The sequence below is a fragment of the Chiroxiphia lanceolata genome, chromosome Z (genome assembly GCF_009829145.1).
Source record: "Chiroxiphia lanceolata isolate bChiLan1 chromosome Z, bChiLan1.pri, whole genome shotgun sequence".
Classification (NCBI taxonomy): domain Eukaryota; kingdom Metazoa; phylum Chordata; class Aves; order Passeriformes; family Pipridae; genus Chiroxiphia; species Chiroxiphia lanceolata.
This window is the reverse complement of record NC_045671.1, coordinates 1,260,778-1,285,382: the sequence shown is the minus strand read 5'-3', so window position 1 is coordinate 1,285,382 and position 24,605 is coordinate 1,260,778. Positions and strand designations below refer to the sequence as shown.

The 24,605-nt window shown below is 40.8% G+C and overlaps 1 protein-coding gene across 4 annotated transcripts in view; it reads right to left on the bottom strand.

Moving 5' to 3' along the window:
* Positions 1 to 24,605, bottom strand: part of DYM (dymeclin) — a 216,500-nt gene that overhangs the window by 112,177 nt on the left and 79,718 nt on the right. For all 4 annotated transcript variants that reach the window (XM_032675766.1, XM_032675768.1, XM_032675767.1 and 1 more), the window contains exons 10-13: positions 23,683 to 23,861; positions 18,173 to 18,298; positions 9,789 to 9,902; positions 8,540 to 8,634 (exon numbers count right to left, since the gene is read on the bottom strand). In XM_032675766.1, coding sequence (XP_032531657.1) covers positions 8,540 to 8,634; positions 9,789 to 9,902; positions 18,173 to 18,298; positions 23,683 to 23,861 — 514 coding nt within the window. The remainder of the gene's footprint in view (positions 1 to 8,539; positions 8,635 to 9,788; positions 9,903 to 18,172; positions 18,299 to 23,682; positions 23,862 to 24,605) is intronic.

The following is a 24,605-nucleotide window of genomic DNA, read 5'->3' as shown; positions in this document are numbered from 1 at the left end:
GTCCTTTTTAAGGAGTCCTGTGCCATTACCTGCAGAGCAGAAAACAGTTCAGCCACTCTGCTCCACGTGAGGAGACCCTGAGACAGAGAAAAGCAACCTTTCCCCAAGACCCCTTTGTGGTTCACCCTGATCCAATCTATCCGTAAATAAAGCTGGGAGTCTGTCCATCTGGGAAGTCTCCATGACCTGTGAGCTGGGGGGGTTCTGGGCTGCAAAAACACTTCCAATGGCACGCAGGGCACTCGGCTGCCCACAACAGATGGGGGACCAGGGTATTACTGTCCCATCAGGCGCCCACTCAGAATCCCCAGCAGGTTCAACCAGGCTTAAACTGAGTTCAATGATATTTCCATGTTGGAAACAGCTGATATCAGCCTAAAACCTCGCCTCCATATGTTACACAAAGGCACAAACAGGCGAGCCCACATGGAGTACTCCTCTTGTTGTTGACACAGCAAAAGCAGCGTTTTAGTACATCTGACCACAACTACACTCAATTCTAAGTAACAAAGGATGCTTCTTTCCTTTTAAAAACTAACTTCATTCTATTTGCATCGCTAAGTCATACCAGCAACAGCACATTTGCTACCAATATTCTCTTTTCCCTTGTCTGAACAATTGTTGTCTTCCCTTTTGTCACAGCCTTTCCTACTAATTGCAATGACACCTCCCAATTTTGGAAGGGCTGATCAGCTTATAAGCTTCCCCACAGCTAATCTAAGTCAACAAGCTACTAATAAGGCCAGCATATGTTTCTTTTATTTAACGCTATTGAGATCTTCATAAATCACTTCTGTCTCCCAACAAAAGCCACTCCATAGATTCGACAACCTCTGTATGTTTAAGCAGTAACAGTAACAGAACAGAACAAACAGTGTAAGAACCTGTACACAGAGCACTGTGTCCGTGAACAGCTCAATGAAGAGCAAGGCAAAGCTGCCCAAGGTTGACCAGGTGACTCAAAAGCTCTCTCCAGGTACCCTGCTGTGCACTCAACTGACAGTCCACAGGTGAAAAGCAAAGTTCAGGCCCAGTGGCTCGAAGCTGCTTGATTTTCCACTTCCACAATGTCCTCGTTCAAACACAGCCTGAGCATGGGAATATCATGAAGGCCCTTTTTCTGAGAAGACATCAGTTTCCAAATGGGATTATCATTTCGCAACACACCACACTGCATGGGGGTTAAAAAAAATCTCATTATAAAGCAGTTTATTATAAATAGAATATCACTTTATCATAGAGACATGGAATGTTTTGGGTTGGAAGGGACTTCAAAGACCATCTGCCAAGGGCAGGGACACCTTCCACTAGACCACGTTGCTCCAAGCCCTGTCCAACCTGGTCTTGGGCAGTTCCAGGCACCCAGGGGCAGCCACAGCTTCTCTGGGCAACCTGTGCCAGGGCCTCACAGACAGGAATTCCTTCCCAGTACCACCCCTCCATCTCTGTGAAGCCATTTTATAACCCGGCTAGACAATAAATGCTTTCTCCTCTAAACTAAAATCCTGCAAAACTATTTCAAAGTTAAGAAGCACTAAATTGGTCTTTGAGGATTTTAATTCTCACTTTTGAGGCAACACCAACCAGTCAGTTCTGTATCCCTCCATACTGAGGAGAATTTATTGCTAAAATCTCTGCCTTACAGCACATGGAAAATGCCACCAAAGTGAAGGACACAGTGGGAAAAAAAATCAACACAAATTTTGCAAAGCAACAAATTTACCAGGCAGAGTATTGTATGGCAATTTAAGTTTGCTGGGATAAACAGGTCATCTGCTTTAAAGCAAACACAGAAGACCAAACAACTGCCTGAGCTGCAGATAAATAACCCGAAGCTGTATCCACAGAACGATTGTCTCTGCCTGTTTATCTCAGTGGCATGATGTCTGCATGAGAATATTTGGGGACAGAAATTAACAAAAGCCACTGTTGGTATGAACAGGTCCCCCCAAAGCACGAAACTGGAGAGCAGGGCTGCAGGGTATCCTGCACCATCACTGAAAACCAACCTAACCCTAAGGTTAAAAACCTCTTTTAGGAAATTTAGAAAACAGTCATACTGTTGCCATAACCTTCACAGAGGTAATTTCTTCCTAGCACAGCTACTGTGTGATGTAAAAGAGAAGGAAAAGTTACCCGTTACTCTTGAACAGCTCAGGCTGCCGATATTTACATTTCACTATCAGAAACAAGGGATTTATGACTATTCCCCCCCGATATACATAGAGGCAGATTTCACTGCTTCAGTGAAACTGTTCATTACCCTCAATTCCTCCTTCTCTTCTTTTTTTTTTCGTTATAAAAAAGGAATTGGAAAGCTGATGCTCAGAGGGTTCAGTATTTAACAGCTCTGGCCACAGAGCATTAATTCCAAGAAGCCCTTTCCGAGTTTGATCTTTTATTATGGTATAGTTCAACCTGTGAAGCCTCTCAATCTCTGCTGCTGTGGGAGCAGAGTCTCTTTTCTCTAGGGTTTGCCATTACAAACGCTTCTCTATTATAATCAGTAAACTGAGATCTAATTTAATGGCCCAATTAAGAGACGAAGGTTTGAACCCAGAACACGAAGACCTTGTCTATTGATCATTCCTACAGTGTCATCACAGCCCAGGCCCCCTGCGTGTGTGGTGTGACACAAACCTGTGTGTTTCAAAGATTCCCAGAGCTGTGCAGCTCTAGGCAGCACAAATCCCTTGTTCCAACAGTACCAACTGTTGCAGAAGGAAAAAAGGAGGGAGGAACTAATGCTCATGTTATCTGTTCATAAAGATAGAGGTCGGTGATTGTGCTGTAAATCCATCACTGACATCTTACTCATGTTATCTTGCTTTTTGATTACTGAAAACTGACACTGCTGAAATTAGACTTTTTCAAAATTATTTTTCCTGGGGTCAACAGGTTCCAACTCACAAATCTAGAACAATTTCAGGAGGTTTTCTATCTGAAAAATGGCTCTAATTTGACACCATTCACTCCCCTGCTCAAAGAAAAAAGCCAGAATGATGAGTTTAACAGAACTGCTGAATACCTTATTCACCTGATTTGATTTGCTCAATTTAGACATCTCCATTAGAGTCTGAAATGACTAACTAGCTCGAATCTTACAATTTACAAATCACGACTCCTGTATGAGAAGAAACACTTATGTTCCATACCCAGGTTTCCAAACAAGAATTAAATCAGAAAGCAAACAACTTTGAAGCATTCATGCAGCAACCTGGCTTTTTCTTCCAAGTTTTTCTTCTTAAGAAGCATCTTTGAATTGGGTAACTCCATCTCACTAGTTCTCTGCTCCAGCTATCCCATCACTATTCTCCAGTGAAAGAGGAAGCTCTGTGTTAAAGAGCTTCCTGAAAACATTGTTGACATCAAAGAAAAAAAGGCAGGAAAACCAGAATGCTCACAGAGTTTAAAGCTGTGTGGGAGAGAAATTTGTTTATCTTCCTCTGTGAGCAGCCTAGTGAGTTTTGAGCCAGCAATTACATCTCATTATTGGCACTGCTAAAAACTATTATTAAGCAATTTGTAATTTCTGATTTCATCACATTCACACACTTAACAATTTCAGATTTTTGAGTTCAGTGTGGCCCCCAAAATGCAGGTCAGATCACATATGTCCTGTTGCTCCACAAGCATTTTTCTTCTTTGCTGAACACACAGGGATTCACACACATTTCTCTGGGCAGAGAGCAGCCCTGAGGAGAAGGGGGTGTTGGTGAACAAGAAATTTATTTACAGTAAGGAAAATATTCAAGGATAGGTTGCACAGGGCTTGGAGCAACTTGGTCCAGTGGAATGTGTCCTATCCCATGGTAGGAGGTGGCACTGGATGGGCTTTAAGGTCCCTTCCAATCCAAACCATTCTGAGATTCTATGAAATATACTGCAATCACAATACAATTTTTCTACAGAAACTCACACACTACAAGCTAAAGACAATTTTTAGTCCAACATAAGCCAAGCTAAAAAAGCGCAGCTTAAAGTAACATCAGGTACTCATTCCTAAACAACTGCCAAACACAATTTCACCCAAGAAAATCCCATCAGACTCATATAGGAGAAAACCACACCAGAGAAGTTAAATTACTAATGCAGCAAACCACAAACCAAATGTTTTTGGGGGGCAGCTGAAAATTCTCAAATACAGCAGCACATATCAGAATGGACAGCAATTTTTCACAGTAGCTTATGAATCACAATTGACTCCACAAAATGATGAAGACTTTGTTGAAGAGTGAAAAGGGAATGCAGGGCTTCATCCTTCTCTCAGGTGAGAGACTTGATGAACCCCAGCAATGCAGTCAGACTTCACAAGCATGGATACTTAAGCACTTACAACTGTATTTAAAAGAAACCTACACCAACTTTTACAGCCTCAGGCTTTGCTCTCACAGCAGGCACAGCAGGGCTGTGATGACACTCGGGTACAACCCACTGCATCCCATAGCACACACAAGCTAAAGTCTCTGATCTGTATCCTTTTTAAGCACACCTTCTCTAATTCCACCTGACTCCTACAAGCATCGGGAACATTGTCACAAACCTCTTTCCTCTTCCCTGAATCTCACTGAGCCCTCTATGACAGCCAAAGAAACCAACAAAATATGACACTGATACAATTACAGGCCACCTTTTGATATTTAAGTTCTTTAAGTCATCCAACAGGGAGAAGTGCAGCCAATAAAGTGCTCTTAGGGGCTCACACAGCCCTGTACATGAACAGCTGTGGTGATAATACAGAAAAAAAGGAAAACTGGGTGGTGTTTCCAGCACTATAAAGTCACTTAACGTTAAAAGTGCACATCTAATTAGTGAGGTGTATGGCAACCTCTAGTGGCATATGCCTGCTTAGAAAACAGCAAACATTCCAACATATGAAGCCATACAAAAAGTATTTGCCTTAAGTGATCAGCTGTCTTCTTGTCACTGACTTTATCCAAATGACATGGTGATGAGATGACAGAACACACCGGATCCGAGGAAGACCCTTCAAGTGTTCAATATCCTAGGGCAGGCAGGCCAAGTTGCAGGAAAGCCAAGTATCGTGGAATTTGCTTCCAAATACATTAAAGAAATTAATGCCAGATGACAAACTGAATACCTGCACCACTATGTAGGTATATTTAAATATAACTTAAAGATATTACAAATACCAGCACTCCACAGAGCAGTGCAGTGTCACTATGCTGATAAAACAGCTCTGTGTAATTAAACACAAATCTCTGATAACAGCAGATAGAGAAGAGAAGGATCTCAAAGTCAGGGCAATCTGCAACAGAGAACATCCAGCCTAAAGTAATATTGCCCTGGATTTTACTACGAAACATCTCTTACTTCTATTTTTACTTCCAGCAGCTGCTTGTGCAAAATTTATACTTGTGATAGATTTATACAAATCTGACAATTTTCATGCTTGCTGGAACGTGGTACAAATTACCCAGCATTATGAAGCCATATTTTACTGAGGTCTTAAGTGCAGTACACTGAATATTCCCAGCTCATTCTTTCATAGAAAATAGTCTTCAGAATTTAAAACAATTGGCTGTCTCTGCTCAGAATGGGATTAGGAAAAAGCCTGCGTGGAAACGGAATTACTTCTCACATTAAGGAAGGAGTCATTAGAGCATCTGGTAAGGCTTAAATTATGACTGCCTATTCAGTTGTATTGCTAAGCAGTTTTTAAGTTAAGTGTTTCACAGCTACTTAATTTAGAAACCTATACCCTGAAGTACTTCATGTAATATAAAGTACTATTTTCTTTTCAGGTTTTTCCTTCACACAAAACACCTTCTCTTTATGGATACTGTGCTTTCTGCTCTCAGAGATGCTTGTACTCTGATGGCAGAAGCAGAACAGGAGTATAAATATAAATATTCTGCTTTGGCATCATGGAACATCACTGCTAGTTAAATTTAATAACTGTGGGTAACAGACTTCCTAAGGTAGAAGAAGGAAGGAGCATATATGACTCAAACATCAATCTCTTAAGAAATACGTGTATTTCTTATTACTTTTCTTGATAACCGAAACTTTATAACAAATCTGTGTATTTTGAGAGGGAATCAGGTTAAAATACCTTCTTTATGGTGCTTAAACCCAACAAGGAACCCAAGGCTGTAAGCTCCAGAGAAGAAAACACAGTGAAGTCCTACAGGCAACAGGCTGCCCCCAGAACCAGCTCTTCCTTCCAGCCTGCCCATGTCCTGGTCCCACTGGACATTTTAGAACGGATTTTAATACATTTTTATACTGGGATCCTTTTATTTATAAGCAACCATGATCACAGTGACAAATTAAATCCCAGTCTTGGTGGTCACAGTGACAAATCAAATCCCAGTCTTGGTGATCATTTTTGTTTATTGTCCAGGTGTACAGTTTTATAACTCCAGAATATAACTCCAGTCTTCTCTCCCTAATACTCTTTTGTTTATTTAAAGTCACCCCCTTCATTACAATTTCCACTATATAATAATATGGAGCATCTGGCTATGAAAGGCAGAAGCTTAAAAGTAACAACATGGAATATTTATGAATTACGTAAGAATATCATATTATATAATATAGATTCCATTGCCATTTTGTTTTGTTTCTTCAGCTGATGAGTATGACCATTTTCTCTATCAATCCTTACATTATTTCCAAACGGAAAAATAAACTCCAACCCTCATGGCACCCAATGGTTGGGATAACCAACATCCTTCTCAAACCGCTATCCTATGAGACTAAAACCTCTACAACCCTCCAAACACACTGAGGTCTCAGACTAATTTATAGAATCAAAGAACAGAACTGTAGAATTGTTCAGGTTGGAAAAGCCCTCCAGGGTCATGGAGTCCAACCACTCCCCAGCACTGCCAAGGCCACCACTAACCCATGTCCCCAAGTGCCACATCCACAGGGCTTTTAAATCCGTCCAGGGACAGGGACTCCAACAGTAGAACTCAACAATCTTTCACTGTGACAGAATTTCCTTTCCCTGTTTTCTGCCATCCACCCCACTGCCTTCTTTCCACATGCACCACTGTCAAGCACCAGTGGAAGTCTGTCTGCCTTCGGTGAGAATGTCAGCACAGTCATTTTGCATGTAAAATCAAGAAAGTCATATTGTAACTGGGCATGTCAAGAGATACGGGGAATAAGGATCCCAAACGTCAGAGCATCCTACTGAAACACACAAGGAATGCAAGAGAAATTCTTGGGTCTTGAGACTAGCAAGATAACCTCTCCCTCTCCCACCTCTTACTCTGGGCTGCAGAAACAGTATTAGAATAAAATGGAACAAAATCAGAACCCGGGATCATGGGAAGAAGTTCAGAAGTGGCAAACGAAGCATCACAGTAAAAACCAGGCCAAGTTTTTGGGAACCAAGGAAGTGTATCTCACACCATGCCAGCATCTGTGATTTCAGGATGTTGCAAATGCTTGGAAAACTCGGTTCCATGTCTATGAGTTTTGAGAAATGAAGACAGGAGGCATTTAAGACAACGCCTGCAATAAGAAAGGGGAAAGTAGCTCCTGTTCAAACTCTGAACCCTCATCACCACTGCCAAGGGTATGAAAAGAGCGTGAGTATCAAGCAGGGAAAAGGCAACAACAGAATGCATTCATCCTGGTTACCTGTCTACACTTTTACAAACAACCACTTCCAAAAGAGAAGTGGCTTGGAGAGAATTAAATCCTTAACAACAAGCTGTTATCTCATGTTAACCCAGTCCTCCACAAAGTGCACAGGCACGCAGTCATAATTTCCGTATTTTTGGCACACTGTCTGTACCTGACAAGCACCATAACAGCTTATTCCAGATCACATTAACAAGGACCTTCCCAGTTTCCCTTGGAGCGTGGAGCAGGGCTGGCTGCCAAGATGAGAAGGATGCCTGATGCAGGATTATCTGCCCTTACAAAGTGCTCTGCAGCACGGAAACAAAATAGGAATGACCCACTTCAATATCTACTTCTTTAAAGTTATGGCCCTGTTTTAGAACCACAGCAGATATTGACTATTTATTACATTTGTTACTATTTCCTATACAGGAAAATAAGCTTTATCCATTGAAAAGCACGGATTTAGGTTTTATTGCCCATATTTGCAGGGTGCTGTCACAAAATGACCATTCCGTTACGTCTGATTTAACAGAGACCTTTAGCCAAATATGCAGGAAGAAGTAAGTTGCAAATCCATCCTGCATAGTAGTTGAGAACCACCATTCAGTGCATTTTCATAATAACATGATACATGACCGAAAAAAACCGTAATTCACAAAAATCCCTGAAAACCTTGTGGTTTGAAAGCAGCTACTGAGCTGTTCTGTTAAGAGAACCAAAAGGCAGAAGTTTCTCAGACAGACAAGACAGTGGGGTTTTTGTCCATTCAGAGCAGATTCAAGTATAAAGCAAGTTAAGATTTATTCTGGGATTATTTACTCAGTTATCATTTCTGCTGCTTAGTTCATTGGTATCAATTAAGTCACATGAAATCCAAGTTTCTCCACTCCTGAGTTTCAGCAAAGATGACTTTCAGAGAAGTCTGCATATTTACCTGATGATCCTCTGAGCAGCATACTGATGAAGGGAGCGGAACTGGGCTGACATGTTTGCTAAGGCTGCCAGACAATTTGTATGAAGGTATTTGTCCTGTCAGAAAGAAGAGGAAAGACAAAAAAACCAACACATCAAACTGTTCTTTTGATAGACACTGACACCTCCTGTAGGAGTCACTCAAAAGGCTGAGTAATGTATGTTGTTTTAAAGGACAGGGTCAAAAGCACAGAGTGATTCCATACAGATTTCAGAGTGTATATATCTATATGTACAGACTTGCACGTGTATGTCTTCGTACCTTTAGCAATGTTGACTTACAATGGCATCACAGATGTAAAAAATACACAGAGTCATCTTCCTCTTCTCTCCCTTCCTCTCTCCCTTCTATAGTCTTATCCTGAAACTTTCTACTTCATAACTCATCTCCTTATTAACTCTTTCACAGCATTCCACATATCCCAGAACTATAACCACACTACACTTCATGATCCTCATTTCAGCATCCCTGAAACCACTTGACCAGATAAGCAACTAACTGATTGCTCTGCCAAAGTCAAGGGTTTTTCACAGAAAAAAACCTGCCCACTTATCCAATCCAAAAGGGATTAGTTTCCCTATTCAAGTCTAAAATATTCATTTGCATAACATAACAGATTCTAAACACGACAAATATATGCCAAAATTGTCCTCCTTCCTTTCAATTCTTTTGATCATAAGAGCAAAATCTTTAATTCTTCCAATTTAAAACACAATTAATTTTTTTGGCTACTTTTTAATGCAAAAAATTCTGTGCTTTTAACTGCTGAAAATATTCAGAAGTGCATGATACTACGCTTATATGTTTGAAAAAAAGTATAAAACCAAATTCTTGAAAAATGCACAAAACCCACCTGATATGAGCCTATAAAGGTGAAGAAGTAAAATTGCTAACAATAAGTAGAGCTGAAATTCCCTCTTTTAAGTCATTTAAGAGGGGCAAACAATCTACAATGATTTATTTCTTGTCTTGAATCTAAGGAACTCTTTCTTCTTGTTTGAAGATGGTTTTGGTGCCTGACTTAAGGTCTTTAGAGAATCCTACTCGACGAACTGGAGGACAATACAGAAATCGCGTTACAAGTTCAGAAACACCAAACAGTTAATGTACCTGATTTGTCCATTTTCTGCTGCAAATCCAGATGCCACCTGGCTGCAACAGAATGAATAAAATTCCACACCCTGTTTGAAGTTGGGAGCGCGTAACTCACCCTTGTCCGTGTCATGTTGTACTGGATGGTTCTTATCACCACCAGTATCAGGAGACTCCCAAGTGAGATCTCTGTTAGGACACGCTCAGCATACCAAGTGATGTTTTTCAGTATCTGTGAGGGGGAAAAAAAAAAAAAAAGAACAAGGTTCTTCAGCACCAATGTTTGAATAAAGAACGTAGGAAGCTGTCTGGAATCTCATGCTCCTTAAGACTAATTCCTTAAATTACCTTCCAGACTCAAATGTGATTTAATTTTTGTATTCCAAAGCATGAGCAATAAAATTAAAAAAAAAAAAAAAAAAGTCAGACCTTTGCAGCATTATCACCTAGGAGATCTCACCAACTTTAAGACCTGTGGAAACACACCAGCTGCAGAAAGGTCACTACATTTAGCAATTCCCTATTTTCTATGCCCTGTGCCACCACACTCCTATATTCTTTTTGATTTTAACCCTTTTCACCTTATAAAGACTCCATTTCCACCCTAGACACGTGAATACTGCTGCCAACTCCTTCCCATTTTCCCTCACCACAGGCTGGGCAAGAGGCAGCATGCAGGAGGAGCTCTGACTGATGGGCAAGAGCTCACACGCTGAGGGTCACGGGGCAGATCCACAGGCCAAGTGTTGACTCCACACTGACGCCTTTCTCTTGCCAGACACAAGGCCTCTTCCCTTAACACTTAAACAAAGTCCTCAGCTAGGTTAAGGCTTTCGTATCTTTCAGTGCTCTCCACTATCAGGGTGGATGAAGTTTACCACCATTTCCAAACTTACTGCAGGAGGAGAATCACTCCATTCTTTCCTTGTACTCCGCCAACCAACACGGAGGAAACATGTGCACAAAACACCATGACTTAAAAGACTGGTAAAAATGAGTCAACAGGAACTGTCCTAAAAACATGGAAAAGATCCTCTATAAATTCAGGGTTATTCTGGGTCAAAACTTAAATATGTTTAACAAGGACTATTGCACACAAAGCTGCTGCTCTGTATAACTTCATCTTGGAGATACTTAAGTGTGTTTTACTGAAACTTCAGATACAATGAAAATAATACGGATGTCTTAAAAATTCCAAACCCCATCAAATCTCAACTATCAACCTCTATTTAACCTCTTCTCTACAGAAGTTATATGCAAACATTTCTGACTATATCAAGTGCCTCAACACAAGAAGGACGTGAACCTGTTGGAGCAGGTCCAGAGGAGGCCATGGAGACGCTCCAAGGGCTGGAGTTCCTCTGCTGTGGAGCCAGGTTGGGAGAGCTGGGGGGGTTCAGCTGGAGAAGAGAAGGATCCAGGGAGACCTGAGAGCCCTTCTAGTGTCAGAAGGGGCTCCAGGAGACCTGGAGAGGGACTTGGGACAAGAACATGGAGGGACAGGACAAGGGGCAATGGCTTCCCACTGGCAGAGGGCAGGGTTAGATGGGATATGGGGAAGGAATTCCTGGCTGGGAGGGTGGTGAGGCCCTGGTACAGGTTGCCCAGAGAAGCTGTGGCTGCCCCTGGATCCCTGGAAGTGTCCAAGGCCAGGTTGGATGGGGCTTGGAGCAACCATGTCTAGTGGAAGGTGTCCCTGCCCATGGCAGGGGGTGGAACTGGATGAACTTGAATGTCTCTCCAAACCCAAGACATTCTGGCATTCCATGATTCTCTGTCTCTTGAAGCTCTTTCACAGTACAAGAGTCAGTTGAAATAGTATTTTGGTTATGACTCCTATTAGTTGGTAAGCTGATGCAGTTTGAGATACAGAAGTCCTTTCTTTACTACATATGAAGAGACAAAAGTTCAGAACATTGAAATAAAATCAATTTTAAAAAGGTATGTCCATTATCACACACTGCACGGTACCTCACTCTTTGTCAGCACCTTCCTATTTCCCACATGGAAGCTAAAATGAAGCCAATGACTGCAACCCATAGATGGGAAAACCACTAATTAATGGCGAAGGTGATAAACAACCCCAGCTGCAGGCTCAGGTGTGGTGGGCTCTGGTACCTTTTGCTAAAAGGATCACAAAATCAGAATAGGGGGGAGAGGGGAAGACTTGAGAGGTATTTAAGGGAAGAATGGTCAAGGCTGAGGAACAGATAGGAAACATGAAATCACTACAAGAAAGGCTTCCACAAATAGCAGGTGATGAGTGGATGCGGAAGCCAGTATAATTTCTGGTTATAACAAGTCACTAATACTATTTTAAGACAAGGTGGTGATGGTATAAATGAAAGCAAGTCATCCAAGGAGTTTCAGTAAACAAGGACAACTAGTTGGTATGAACAACACAGATGATTAACGGGAAACGCCTGAAAGACAAAGCAAAATCCACACCTATTTTAACCAAAAAAAGGCAACCGAAAAGTTAAAAAGCTGTTAGTTGGATAATTAAAGGATTACACATATATGAACTTCACTGCTAGAGGAAAACTTGATCATCCCAACGCTGCTAAGCATAAACCTATGATCAGATATAGCAAGTTCTTGGGTTACTTCCCAGCTGCAAAATCATAAAATAAGTGTAGACAGTCATTCTGGTTGCCATTAATTGTGATTTTTTTAATAATAGCTTATTTATGACTATGTGAATATACCTGTTTTCAAGAGAGGATTTTATATATGAAAATTAATTAACTACTTTGACAAAAAAAATATCTCAAGCTCAGCATTGGAACCTTCCAGAACAAAAGTATACTGTTATTTGAAGAATATATTATATGATCATTAAGTAATGGTTACACTCTGTAACACATAAATATAAGAGGGCTAAGCTGTGGTTCCACATTTCATTTCCTGACTTTTAAAACCTTATTGAAAATCTAACCTACTCCTTGTAAAACACAATATAGCTATGAAAATGGGAGGTAGAAAATATTATTTGTTTTGACATGACGCACAATGCAAATCCAAACACATTTCCAGAAGATTATTGAAAAGACATAATTGCACTTGATTTGCTCTAAAATAATACCCAAGGGCTGGGTTGTTTTTTTTTTTTCTCTCTGAGACAAAATACACTTAGTCCAACACAAAAATATCAACTTGAATCACTAAATCTCTAATAAAGTATTTCTTGTAGTCTCTCATTTCTGAGTGAAATAGCACAGCAACCTCCTCCCACAAACAAAATCAGTCCATGTTTCCTCCCACTCCCTTTAGTGCTATTTTGTGGGGCACATCCCTGTACTTTATGAAGCGAAGTGGAAGCTCCTGATTCACACTAAGCTGGGACTCAGAAGCAGGTCCCATCAAATCCTCTCTCCAAAAAGGTGCCCCAGTGGGACAAGAGGAATAGGACTGGGACAAGTTAGGTAACCTCAAGCAGGACCTTGAGCCCTCCATCCACATCTTTCTCATCCACCCATGGCTCCCTGTCCTATATACAAGCCATCGTCCTTCCAGTTTTCCCTCCCTGTAATTCATTCCCAACTCTTTGCCCCCACAGACCCCATTCCTTCTCAGTTCTTTTTTTTATCAGCTTCCATTCCCCCATGCACACCTTATCATCATGGCATCACAGAATGGTTTGGGCCCAAAGGGACCTGAAAGCTCACTCAGTCCCACCCCTGTGCCATGGGCAGGGACATCTTCCACTAGACCACGTGGCTCCAAGCCACATCCAACCTGGCCTTGGACACTTGCAGGGATCCAGGAGCAGCCACAGCTTCTCTGGGAAACCAGTGCCAAGGCCAGGGCCTTCCCAATATCCCACCTAGCCCTGCCCTCTGGCAGTGGGAAGCCATTCCTCCTTGTCCTACCTTGCCCATTCCAATCTCTCATCAAAAAGAAGGCTGCCTCCATCTTCCTCAGCATTTTGTCACTCTGTTCCTGTCCTGCCTCTTTACTCATTTCTTTGTTCAGCAGTCCCAAATCTTACTTGTTTCTTGTTTAATTCTTATCTCTCTCCCCCACTACACCATCCCATGTTCCTTGTACAGCCAGCCACAGCCTGTTTCCAATTCCTCCTTTCACATCAGGGCTCCTGTTCCTACACACTTTCAACATGTGGATGTGGTACTTGGGGACACAGGTTAGGTGGTGGCCTTGGTAGTGCTGGGAGAACTGCTGGACTTGACGGTCTTAAAGGACTTTTCCCAACCTAAACGATTCTGTGTGGTTTCAACCACTGCCAAGCAGCAACAGAACCACCACTGGGAGCAGAGTGCCATCCCAGAGGAGCTGGAAGCAGCACTTACATAAGCTTCGGCTTGTCCCTATGGATTTCACCTGACAACATGACCCCTGTGCAGGGGAGGATGCAAACAGCCCAGCTGGCTCTGGGAACAGCAAAATGAGAATATTCAGTCACCACGGACGTCAGGGCACCTCCGGTTACATACGTGCTGCGCAGATGGAAACAGACTCCCCGTGCCCCCGGGACTGGTAATTTGGTCACAATTAGTCACATTATCAGCAACAGAGCCCTGGCACAAAGGCCACCTGACAAAGTTTCAAATGCCTAATGCAAAACATGAAGTTACCAGAGATTGTTAAAAAAACATGCTGACAGCTGTAAGCACAGACAAAGATGTGTTCGTGCCCCGGTCTCGCTCCAGAAATGGCAAATGGTTCTCCCTGAAACTCTAAAAACATCAACCTGGGAAAAGGCCAGTCACTGAGACAACTATTCCTTGAAATAATATACTTACTCCTAAAAAAATAAATAAATTCAAGGTTAAAAAGTTACCTCTGAGAACCTGTTACCTCTCCTCTCCTCCACAATGAAGAAAGCAACCACAGCTGGTAGGCAATGAAACAACTATTTGAAAAACAACAACAGCAACCACCACCATCCCTCACACAGCTTCAGGTTTCAGAAGCATGAACCATGAAAATATTCTAAATTTCAAAATCATGTACCTGAAAACAGTGCCATAATTGACCAATCTCACTGATTTGCAGGTAACATTAAAAAGCAGAAGGAAAAAGGAAAAGGCTCAGTCCTGGGGTGGTCTTGCAAGAATAATTAAAGAAAAAAAAAATTAAATGTTTTGATGAGTTACTCTTTTTAACACCAGGCTCCTGGACACCTACAACTCAGGGAGCACAAACTGCAGATGCAAAGAGCAGGAGCTCAGATCTACATATATACCAAGCAGCAAGATTCTCAGTTTCCCATAACTTTCCTCATGAGATATTTTTTAACACACTAAAAATAAACAGTTAAGTCGTGATTTACAGTCTATCACCATTTACTACAGCATGCAGTGCTGTAGTAGTACTAAGAGGTTACTGCTACATAACATTTTGTATTATGTTATTTTGACATCTGGTGTAATTTTATTTACAGTTTCATAAATCAGAGACCAAAAATCACCAATATATGTCTCCTTTGGGGAATTCCTGTATTTATTCACTTACTCTGGTAGCAGTAGTAGTAGTAGTAGTAGTGGTAGTAGTAGTAGTAGTGAAAGCAGTTGAGCTCTATGTGGTTACAGTGACCCAGCTGCATTCAACCAATTGCAGGAACAGGACCTATGCTTTTGATCATATTTTCCAGGCAGTTAAGACCACATTCATTTTAAATAAAAAAATCCTTCAGCATCCTACAGCAGTCAAAAAGAGTTTTTGTGGTTTCCTGAGCTCTTTACCAGCTGGTATAATCACCAGATTTATAAAACTTTGCTTACTAAAATTAATCTTAAAAATCAATAAATAAATGTGGGTAAAATGCCACAAAGGAAAATAGCCCATAAATGGACTGTACAGTCATGCTTCTTATAAGAACAGTACACAGGATATAGAGCAGCAGAGAGAAAAACAGGTTGATTTAAAATACATCTTTATTTCTTCACAGTGACGGAGGAAAAAAATAGTCCTGCCATAACGGCTAAAATCTGGTAGGTATTTGTGGTGAATTAAGGTTTTGTGAAACTGATGCTAAATGCTCACATTTTACAGAAAGACCCACACAGATTTTCTGAGCCCCCCAATTTCGCAGCCCTATAATATCCTCTCAGCCTTTAGGAGACAGGGAGTTAATATTTAAGAAACTATGAGACAAATTTCTTACTTTTTGTTGTAGTTTTTGAACCGTAACTTGCTCATTCATACCTGAAAACATCCACTTAAACAACCCAAAAAGATGGGTGAGGGGAAGTGATTTATCAGTATGATTTTGAAACCTTTTTCCCCCTTCACTTACTCCCCATCGTAGGACCTGTAGGAATCCACTACCCATACCTGTATCCACCACCCAGAGTTCACAAGAGAAGACGTGATGTTCACATTTGTACTTTCACATCCACATTCCTCAGTAAATGGAGTGGCACAGAAGATGTAGATCACGAAGATAACTTTATAAGTAAGGAATCCTTTCTGTAAGGAACACCTAAGGGTTGGTATCACAGTTACCAACTCGTCTATGTCACAGTTCATTCAGGTGGCTTTCAGAGCACACAGTTTAAAGTTTGAACAAGGACAGACCTCCACTTTCTCCTTCACTGCATCCAATCCATCCATGTGACACTCAGATTAAGAGAAGGGGGCAAGAAAAAGCCTTTAAGTTCAATAAAAAAGGCACTGCAAAGCTGCTTTGCCTCCAAATTTGCTCTCTCCTTTGGCATCAAACATGCCCCATCCAGCTGAGAATGGAGAAAAGGGTAAAAGAAAGAATAGTAAGGAACAGAGGACGACAGGAGGAGGAATTAAGACTATTCCACACCTGTTCTCTGCAGTGCCTTAGCACTGCTTTGGCTTTTGAGGGCAAAAGTTTGCATTTTCACAGCTTTTTCTGCAGTGTGGCTGTCAGGAGAAGCTCACACAGACAGCGTTGCAGGCTCAGGTATCTCACAGCCACCTCTCGTTATCCACCTAAGAGGCAAATCCAGCAAAACTCTGGCCACACTCTGTTAATGAACAGATGCTTCTCACCAGGCACAGAGGGGAGGAAAGAAGCAATTAGTGAAAATCTGAAGTAAAATCAAAGATTAAATTCAGAAGAAAATGGAAGAAGCAAAGGCATGACTGAAAAAAAAGAAATCAGTGCAGGGTAGAAGGAACAAGGTGGGGGTTGTGTTTTTATTAAGATGGAAGTAGTAAACCAATCCACACTGCACAGCAAACACTACAACTCTGCTGGCAGGGTGAGCTGAAAGGCAAGAATAAACCGGACAAGAAAACTTGATCTATGTTTTCATTTCACAGCTGGATCCTCATTAAGAAATTTTAGGGAAATCTTCCACTTTTACTCATCCAGTAAGGAATTTATTAAAAGACTGCGTGTAAAGCCTTCAAACTGAATGAAGAATGATGGGGGAAGAGACTGAGGCAGGAATGAAGCCTTGTCTGCTGTGCTCTGACCCTCAAGAAGCTCAGTTTATGGGAGAGGTTAAATGACTTAGTGACACAGAACCCAAAAATACACATCACACACGTACACCTCTGGTGCACATTTACAGGTTCAAGGCACACGAAGTTGGAGGCAGGAGAAAAAAAGCTTCAGGAAAATATTTCAGTCATCTTCATGGTTACTGTAGGTGCTCCTACTAAAAGCTGCTTCCTAAAAGGTATTGCCAGGAAATTGCATATAAATCATCTCTTCTTGCTTTCTACTCTCAGAGTTACAGTAAATAATCTGAAATTTCAGAAAATAAATGCTGTAACCAAAAAAAAATTGCCTCTCCTTCCAAAACAGGCTGGAAATTTACCTGGGAAGAGTTCTGTTTAGAAACTTTGAAACTAGCTTCCAGCTTTTTTGCCATTTCAATAATTTCACATAAACCCAAGAGAGTTTCTGTGTCCCAGTCTAAAAATGAAATTAAAACAGTGCAGATATCTCATGCATTATCACAGCTTTAGAAGCTGGGAAACTACAACATAGTTGTCCAAGGTATTGTCCAGCACAGATGGTCAAGGTCCACCAAAGGTAGCCAAAATTTGGATTCTATTATATGGACAACATAAAATAGAAACAAATCTAGCAGAATGACACAAAAAGAAATGCCAAGTAAGGAAGCAACAGTCAGTCTGGAAAATAAAACACCAGCTAAAAGCTAAAAGCTGCATCAAACCAGTTAAGCAAAGATTTTAATTAGAAATAAAAAAAGGCTTCCTGTTTTTTTCCCCTCTCCTCTAGGCCCTCCACTTCCACAGCAAACATTCAGCATCTTTGAGGCAGCCTGCCTGGCTATTACCACGTTACTTTGTAACAGGAACACCAAAAAAAGACAAAAAAAAGAGGTACATGCAGCGCTTCTTCTACAAGAGGGAGAGGAAAAGTTTTGAAATTGCTCTTCAGGTTACCCATCCTTACAAAAGAAATATGTATCTGTCATCAAATTTGGATGAGCCCATTCAGCCTCCTCTGAGGAAACATATCTGCCAATGTATCTTCATACAAGTAAATACTGAAATAATGAAGGATTATTTACCAAAACAGCAACTCACCACTTCGTGAATGGATCGGTTGAAGCCATCGTCCTCTGTGAGGATCAGCAAAATGATAAGAGCCATGTAAACATGGTGTGAGTTCCTTTCCTCAACGTGGTACAGAATTTCAAGAATTGGTAGAACCTTTAGAGAAGGAAAAACGTGCCTATTAGTTTATTCTTCAAATACTTCAGACAATAAACAGAGGAGGTTCTAAAGCTCCCATGTCCTTCTCAATATCATACCAGTTCCTCCCTCTTGAAATAACCACCCCTAAGCAGTGATTTTGTCTCTGCAAGAGAGTCTAAAAAAATGCTTTTGTGTGGTCAGACATGGAATTTCAATCCCTAATAAATGAGATTCCCAGCCATGCCTACCATAGGCCCCTCACACTGAATTCAGTTCTCCTCTCTACACTACAGGGAAAATCAAATTGCTAAACAAGATTCTCACCAGTTCAAGCAGGAAAACAGTTGTTTCTAACCATCTGTGCTACCACATGCCTGGTGTGAAAGAACTTTCCTCATCAAATCTAGCCATGCAAATTGGAGCTGAGGTGAACAGAGGCATTTTGAGTCAAATCCCATTTTGGTGTGCGAGGATGATCCCAGAAAGGAACCAGTTTTGGTTGGGTTAAGACTAGAAAAGGCCTGTTTTTCCAATTTTAGATAATATGCAGCCAAAGAGAACTGACATTATGACGAGAGTTCAGCCCAAGTTCTTGCAACATTTCCACCAGGATGAACAGTTTAAGCCAAAGTCTTGCAATAATAATGAAAATGAGATTTCATTGCAACAGCAAGTATACCTGAATGCTAGTCTAAAGTTAATCCAGATGCAAACGCTGTCCCTCTACCAACTGAAAATTAGCTTTCCACTGGCTCAGTACGACGTGGCTTCCCCAGGCTGCAGAAATAGGCCTAAATCACAAAATACCCTGGAAAAAGGAACTAGAGAAAACTCTCAGTTCCAAGAAGCTTCTAAACACCTAAAGGTTTGCTGTTTTTCAAAACAGGCCAAGTGCAGCAGGATGAATCATGTGAAACCTATTCTGGTGAGCAGCCAGGACACCGAGTGCTTCACAAGCCTCTGAAGTTACCAAAATGTTCTCTTACAGTCAACCGTCCTCAAAACAGCTGGAACGTACTAAAACAGTTTCTATTAAAATGAAATGAGACTGATCTAAATGCTGCAGGCCACAAAACCTTTTGACAGATGCTTTTGGTCAGGGTCAAGACAAGACCGCAACAGAAGCTGAGGGACAATATATTTACAATAATATTTTTATTACTATTAAATAAATATGAAAATAAAAAACATTCCATAAAAATATTTATACATTGCAATCATGCTTCCTTTGCCATTTTAAAGGATCCTTCACAAACTTCTCTCTCCAGTAGAAACTTGAGTCAACATCTTTGTGTTTTCTGAATATCGGTCTTGACTAAAGACCAGGTTTTCCCTAGAACATGTAACTGATGTATGGCCAAAAAACATTAGCCCTTTTCCTTGGGTGGGGGAAAAGGGAGACAAACATTTAGTCCACTGTTTAAATTATTTTAACTTTAGTCTACTGTTCAAATTATTTCTACCTCCAACACTTGCATGCAGCTTTGACTGCACAAGCTCTAAGTCCTTTTCCAGTCCAAGAGTTAGGATAATAAGCTGCATAGAGCTGGAAGTAACATAAAACCAACCAAGAATTGCATTTACAACTGGACTTTGCAGGGAGAACAACAAAAGCCTTGCTGAAGACAACCAGTGGAACAACTTCTTGGTTTTCTAGGCAGATCCCAAGTAGAATCATTGAATGGTTTGGCTTGGAAGAGTCCTTTAAAGGTAACTGAGATCCAGTGTGGTTAGTGTTAAATAATTCCACACAAAGCACTCTGGCAAAGCAAACAGCTTTGCTTTCCAGCTTTCTTCCAAACAGCTCAGAATATCTTCTTTTTCTATGTACATTAATATTAGTTCAAATTGTAGCTGAAAAAGTTCATCCATGCTCCTCAAGTGCTCCGAGTCCTACCAGTGTGTGGCTACCAACTACATTTAAAAAGTATGCCTTGATATTAGGACATCAGAGACATTTCCCTATGAGCCAATATGTCAAAGTCCTACTAAAATTTCATACTAGCTACTGAACAGTGGACTGGCTTTCCAAATTACTGCAATCAATTCTCCTGCCCCAAACAAACCTCTGTTCTTTAAAAACCTCTTCCCACCTCCACTGCCCTGGCCACGATTCCCTTTCCACTCCTCTTTTAGGCTTCTCTCCATCTACACACCAGATGAAGCTCAGGGAGGCAAATGGCAACTCTTACCTGCCATTTCCATATGAAAACAGAAACAATTCACACACTTTCTATAACTCTTCCTCCTTCCAACACTTTTTCCTTTATAGTGATTGCAAGGTGCACACACCTTTAGGACAAGCATTACTGTGCTCAGAACAAAAGCTGTTTGACAAGCCACAACTTAAATAAAAAAGTTAGGATGTAAGATTCAATTAAAATTGTAATTATATTAAAACAGAAAAGTGAAAAGACTTTGAGAGATGCCAGTTGGAATCTGGAGGAGACAGTTTTCTCCAAAAGAGGAAAATCATCTCAGGGAGCTTCCTTCTTGTGCGATGGCTTTGTCCACCCATGCACTGACAAGACAACAACCACCTATTTTTGTATTACTGGACCTTACAGTCAGTAAACCACCACTACTGCTGACACTCCCCCATCAGGAGCAGCTTTTAACTGGTAAGACACAGCTACCATTAAAAAGTTACTTTTAATCCCCAAAACAAGTGGCAGGTAAAAACAGACACTGAAAATTGCAGGTGCTATATTCAGTCCCAGGCTGGTTTCCCTAATAAAGAGTTTTAAAATAGCTTGTCTTTAGACATCAACAAAACACAAGCAGTAACCTGCTTAAGCCAAATTTATAGCACAGGCAAAAATATTGCTGTACCATCAACTGATATAAATACATCATTATATACATTATTTCAGTCCAGTCATGTCGAGCAGCAACAAAAGCTCAACTCAGCAGCCAAAGCAAACACATTGAATAGCTCATTTCTTATAAGCAGAAATCTCACTGGCATTTTTAGTTGCAATATTGGTGTTAATTGCGCTTTCAAACAGGAAAAGGCTTAACATTCTCTCATCCACAGACCACGATGCTATGCCTATCAAATATTTGTTAACTGCATCCCATTTCAACTGTCCCTCCACTTTCTGGAAGTTCCTCGCCAAATCCCAGATGTGAACATCCCAAACAGCATCAGATATTTAATCCATATTATAATTCTACAAAATTATACAAAGTGATGTAAGTTTTGAAAGACACACAAAGATCCTATTCATTCCTGCCAAACAGATTCATTGTAAGAGCAAAAAAGTTGATTTACTAACAATAAAACACGAATCTCAACAGAAGGTGAAGGTATTTACCTATAACCTATTTACCTATATACCAGTTATAGATAAATGAATCATATACAAATGAATCACCACCCCTCTCTGCAAGCAGGGAGTCCTCTCTGTTCAAGGATTCCCCCTTATGGGCACATACACGTCCTGATGCTTCTCAAGCTCTTTTCTGACATATCATGTAAGATTCCTAAGCCTCTCACAGTTTTATTGGTAATTTTAAGGCAAACAAAAATTAAAATTCTCTACACTGTCTCCATTTTTCAACAGCTTGTAACTACTTTATGAAGTATGGTAGTACACCACCAGAAGACTACACAGGAAGGAATAACCAGCTCCAATATTCAAGGCCCTTCATCTCATTTACAAGCCCAAGACTGAATTAGCTTTTTTTTCACTGCAGGGTTGTAATTAGGAGATAATGATTTCTTTCTCCAGTAATCCTCCTACTCCCCCAGTTCTTTTTGGGTCTGTGTTACTGAGCAATTACAATTGCTCTTCTCAGTTGGTTGCTGCTCATTCTTACCTACTGGCCCCATAAAAACAAGAGGATTGGACAAAGATGTCAGTAACTTGTCAGTACAGATCACAAAAAAGCAGCAGTATGCAGGAAGAGCAAAATAAGAGCAGGCAGTTTCAAATGTTGGTATCCAAAAAAAACCAAACCACCCCCCAAAAACATACTGTTGACTTGTCAATGATGCTTGTCTGAATTCTCTCAGATTTTCCCACATGGTGTTAAATGCTGATGATGATTTCTGGGATTTCCTGATCTTTTTATTTTTCTTTTTAGGTGATAATATATGAAAATATCCCACATTGCAGAGCATCTGAGTACCTGCATCTGGAGTTGTTTTGACACATGCACCTCATGGTTTTTCTGGAAGTTTTACAGTATATCAGACAACATGATTCTAAAACAAAGCACACACCTAACCTTTTCTTCTCCAAAGCAACCTGGTCTAGTGGAAGGTGTCCCTGCCCATGGTAGAGGGTTGGAACAAGATGAGCTCTAAGGTCCCTTCCAATCTAAACCATTCTGGGATTCTATCTGATAACTCTACAGATACAGCAAATTGTTAAGGTTAGCAGCTGTTAAACTTCTCATATCACACACTAACTGCCCCAAAAATTATACTTTGCCATTTGTTCACAGAACTCATGCAAAATGACTCAGCCCCTGCCCAGATAATCCGCAGCAGATGACACAGGAGTTCAGTCTTGAATCAGTTCAATACCAACCATCTCACCCCCGTTTGCCAACAGTGGCGTCTATCAACTCTGATTTTAGCAATGCATCTGCTGGAACTTGGACTGAAACCAAACTCACTCCATATCTGCCATCAAACAGGCAAGGGATCTAATTACCTGGCAAGATTTCAAATATTAAAATGGAAAGGGTTCTCTATTCCGTTACCAATCCCCCTAGACAGCCATTATCTTATTAAAGGAATGCTTTTTAATAAGTAAGATTTGCTAAAGTGGTTTGTGACATGACTAAAGTGGGGAGCATAAGCTAATTTATAACCTACAAAAACCATACCAGGTGTCTGTTATATTGCCCATTAACCACAATCCCATTTAAGTGGCTAAAAACTCACTACAGCTGTATTTCTATAAAACCTGTGAGCTGCTCCATGAGGAGTTTCAGTCTCAGGTCAACCCTGTAAGACATTTGGCATGTTAGTCAAGTTACAGCTCATTATGTTAACTATTATTCCTGAATGTACACAGTAAGCTCGTGCAACTTTTTAGCCCAAATATCTAAAAGAGATAAATAAAATAATGAATAGAATATTTGCCACCAGTTTCTTTACACTATGATCACAGAAGTGAGCAGGTTTGACCTGGATCATAACAGTGGCACAGAGAAAGAGGGAAAGAGACAGCCTTGTAGCTTTACCAGTACTACCCTTTACTGCAGTGACATGTTCTGCATCACACTCCTGAGATGACGTAACAAAAATGAATAAGTGAGCTAGAACTGGTGAAAAAGTGAGACAGGACCTACTGCTCCCACTGCAGAACAGGGACCACTGGCAGCTGGTGACACTCAGGTCCAGCCCCTTGTGAGGAAAATCAGGCAGGCAGAGAAAGACTTACCAGATTTTCTATGTCTGTCCGTGCCAACACGTACGTCCGCACGTTGCTGTTCTGGTGCAGAAGCATGTACAGAAGGAGAGTGGCCTGATCAGACTTCTGCTGCTCACACAAAGCTGTGTATAAGCTGTTAAAGTTAATCTGGAAAGCGTGTGGATTTGACGATGAAAAAGCAGTGTTATCTGAAATAAAGAAATAAGAGTAAATCTTGAACAAATACACATCATTCAGATAAAAATCTCTTGGTGAAATATTTTATACAGCCACCACAGTGAGGAGGAAATAAAAATCATCCATAACTCCTATCACCAATGGTCATAGGTTGTCCTCCCATGTGAGTTCCAGTTAGACTCCTCTACCTGCACAAAACACTCTTCTTTTTTCATAAAGCTATTCTTTTTGTCCAAATGGCTTTCACTGCTAAGAAGGAATGTGGTCCCAGGAGCTGCTGCAAGTAGAACAGCTACAATATCTTCTCAGGAATGAATATGCTGACAATTCATGTGTTTCCAAACCCTGCACCCCACACTTCCAGGTTTAGTTCCCTGGCATCAATATGGAGTATCTTGGCATGAAGGGGATATGTGCATAGGTCAAGACTATTGTGGTATCTCAGTGAAACACAGATACTGTCAGGACCTTAGATGTGTGTGGTGGGGAATTTCATGGGTTAAGTGGTGTAAAACACGACATCACATCGTCTGACATCCCTCAAAGTAACAGCAGTTTGTTGATATTCACAATACACTCTGTGCCAGAGCTGGAAGTGAAAATAGAACAGATTTCTGTTCACAGAACCTTTACCAGTTTCAACAAAAACTGGTAAACATCTGCACAGATCTCTGTGGTCTAGGAATTCCCAGTGGAAACAGAAAAGGCTAGAACTCAAAGGGGGCTTTTAAAAAAGATGGAGAGTGACTTTTTAC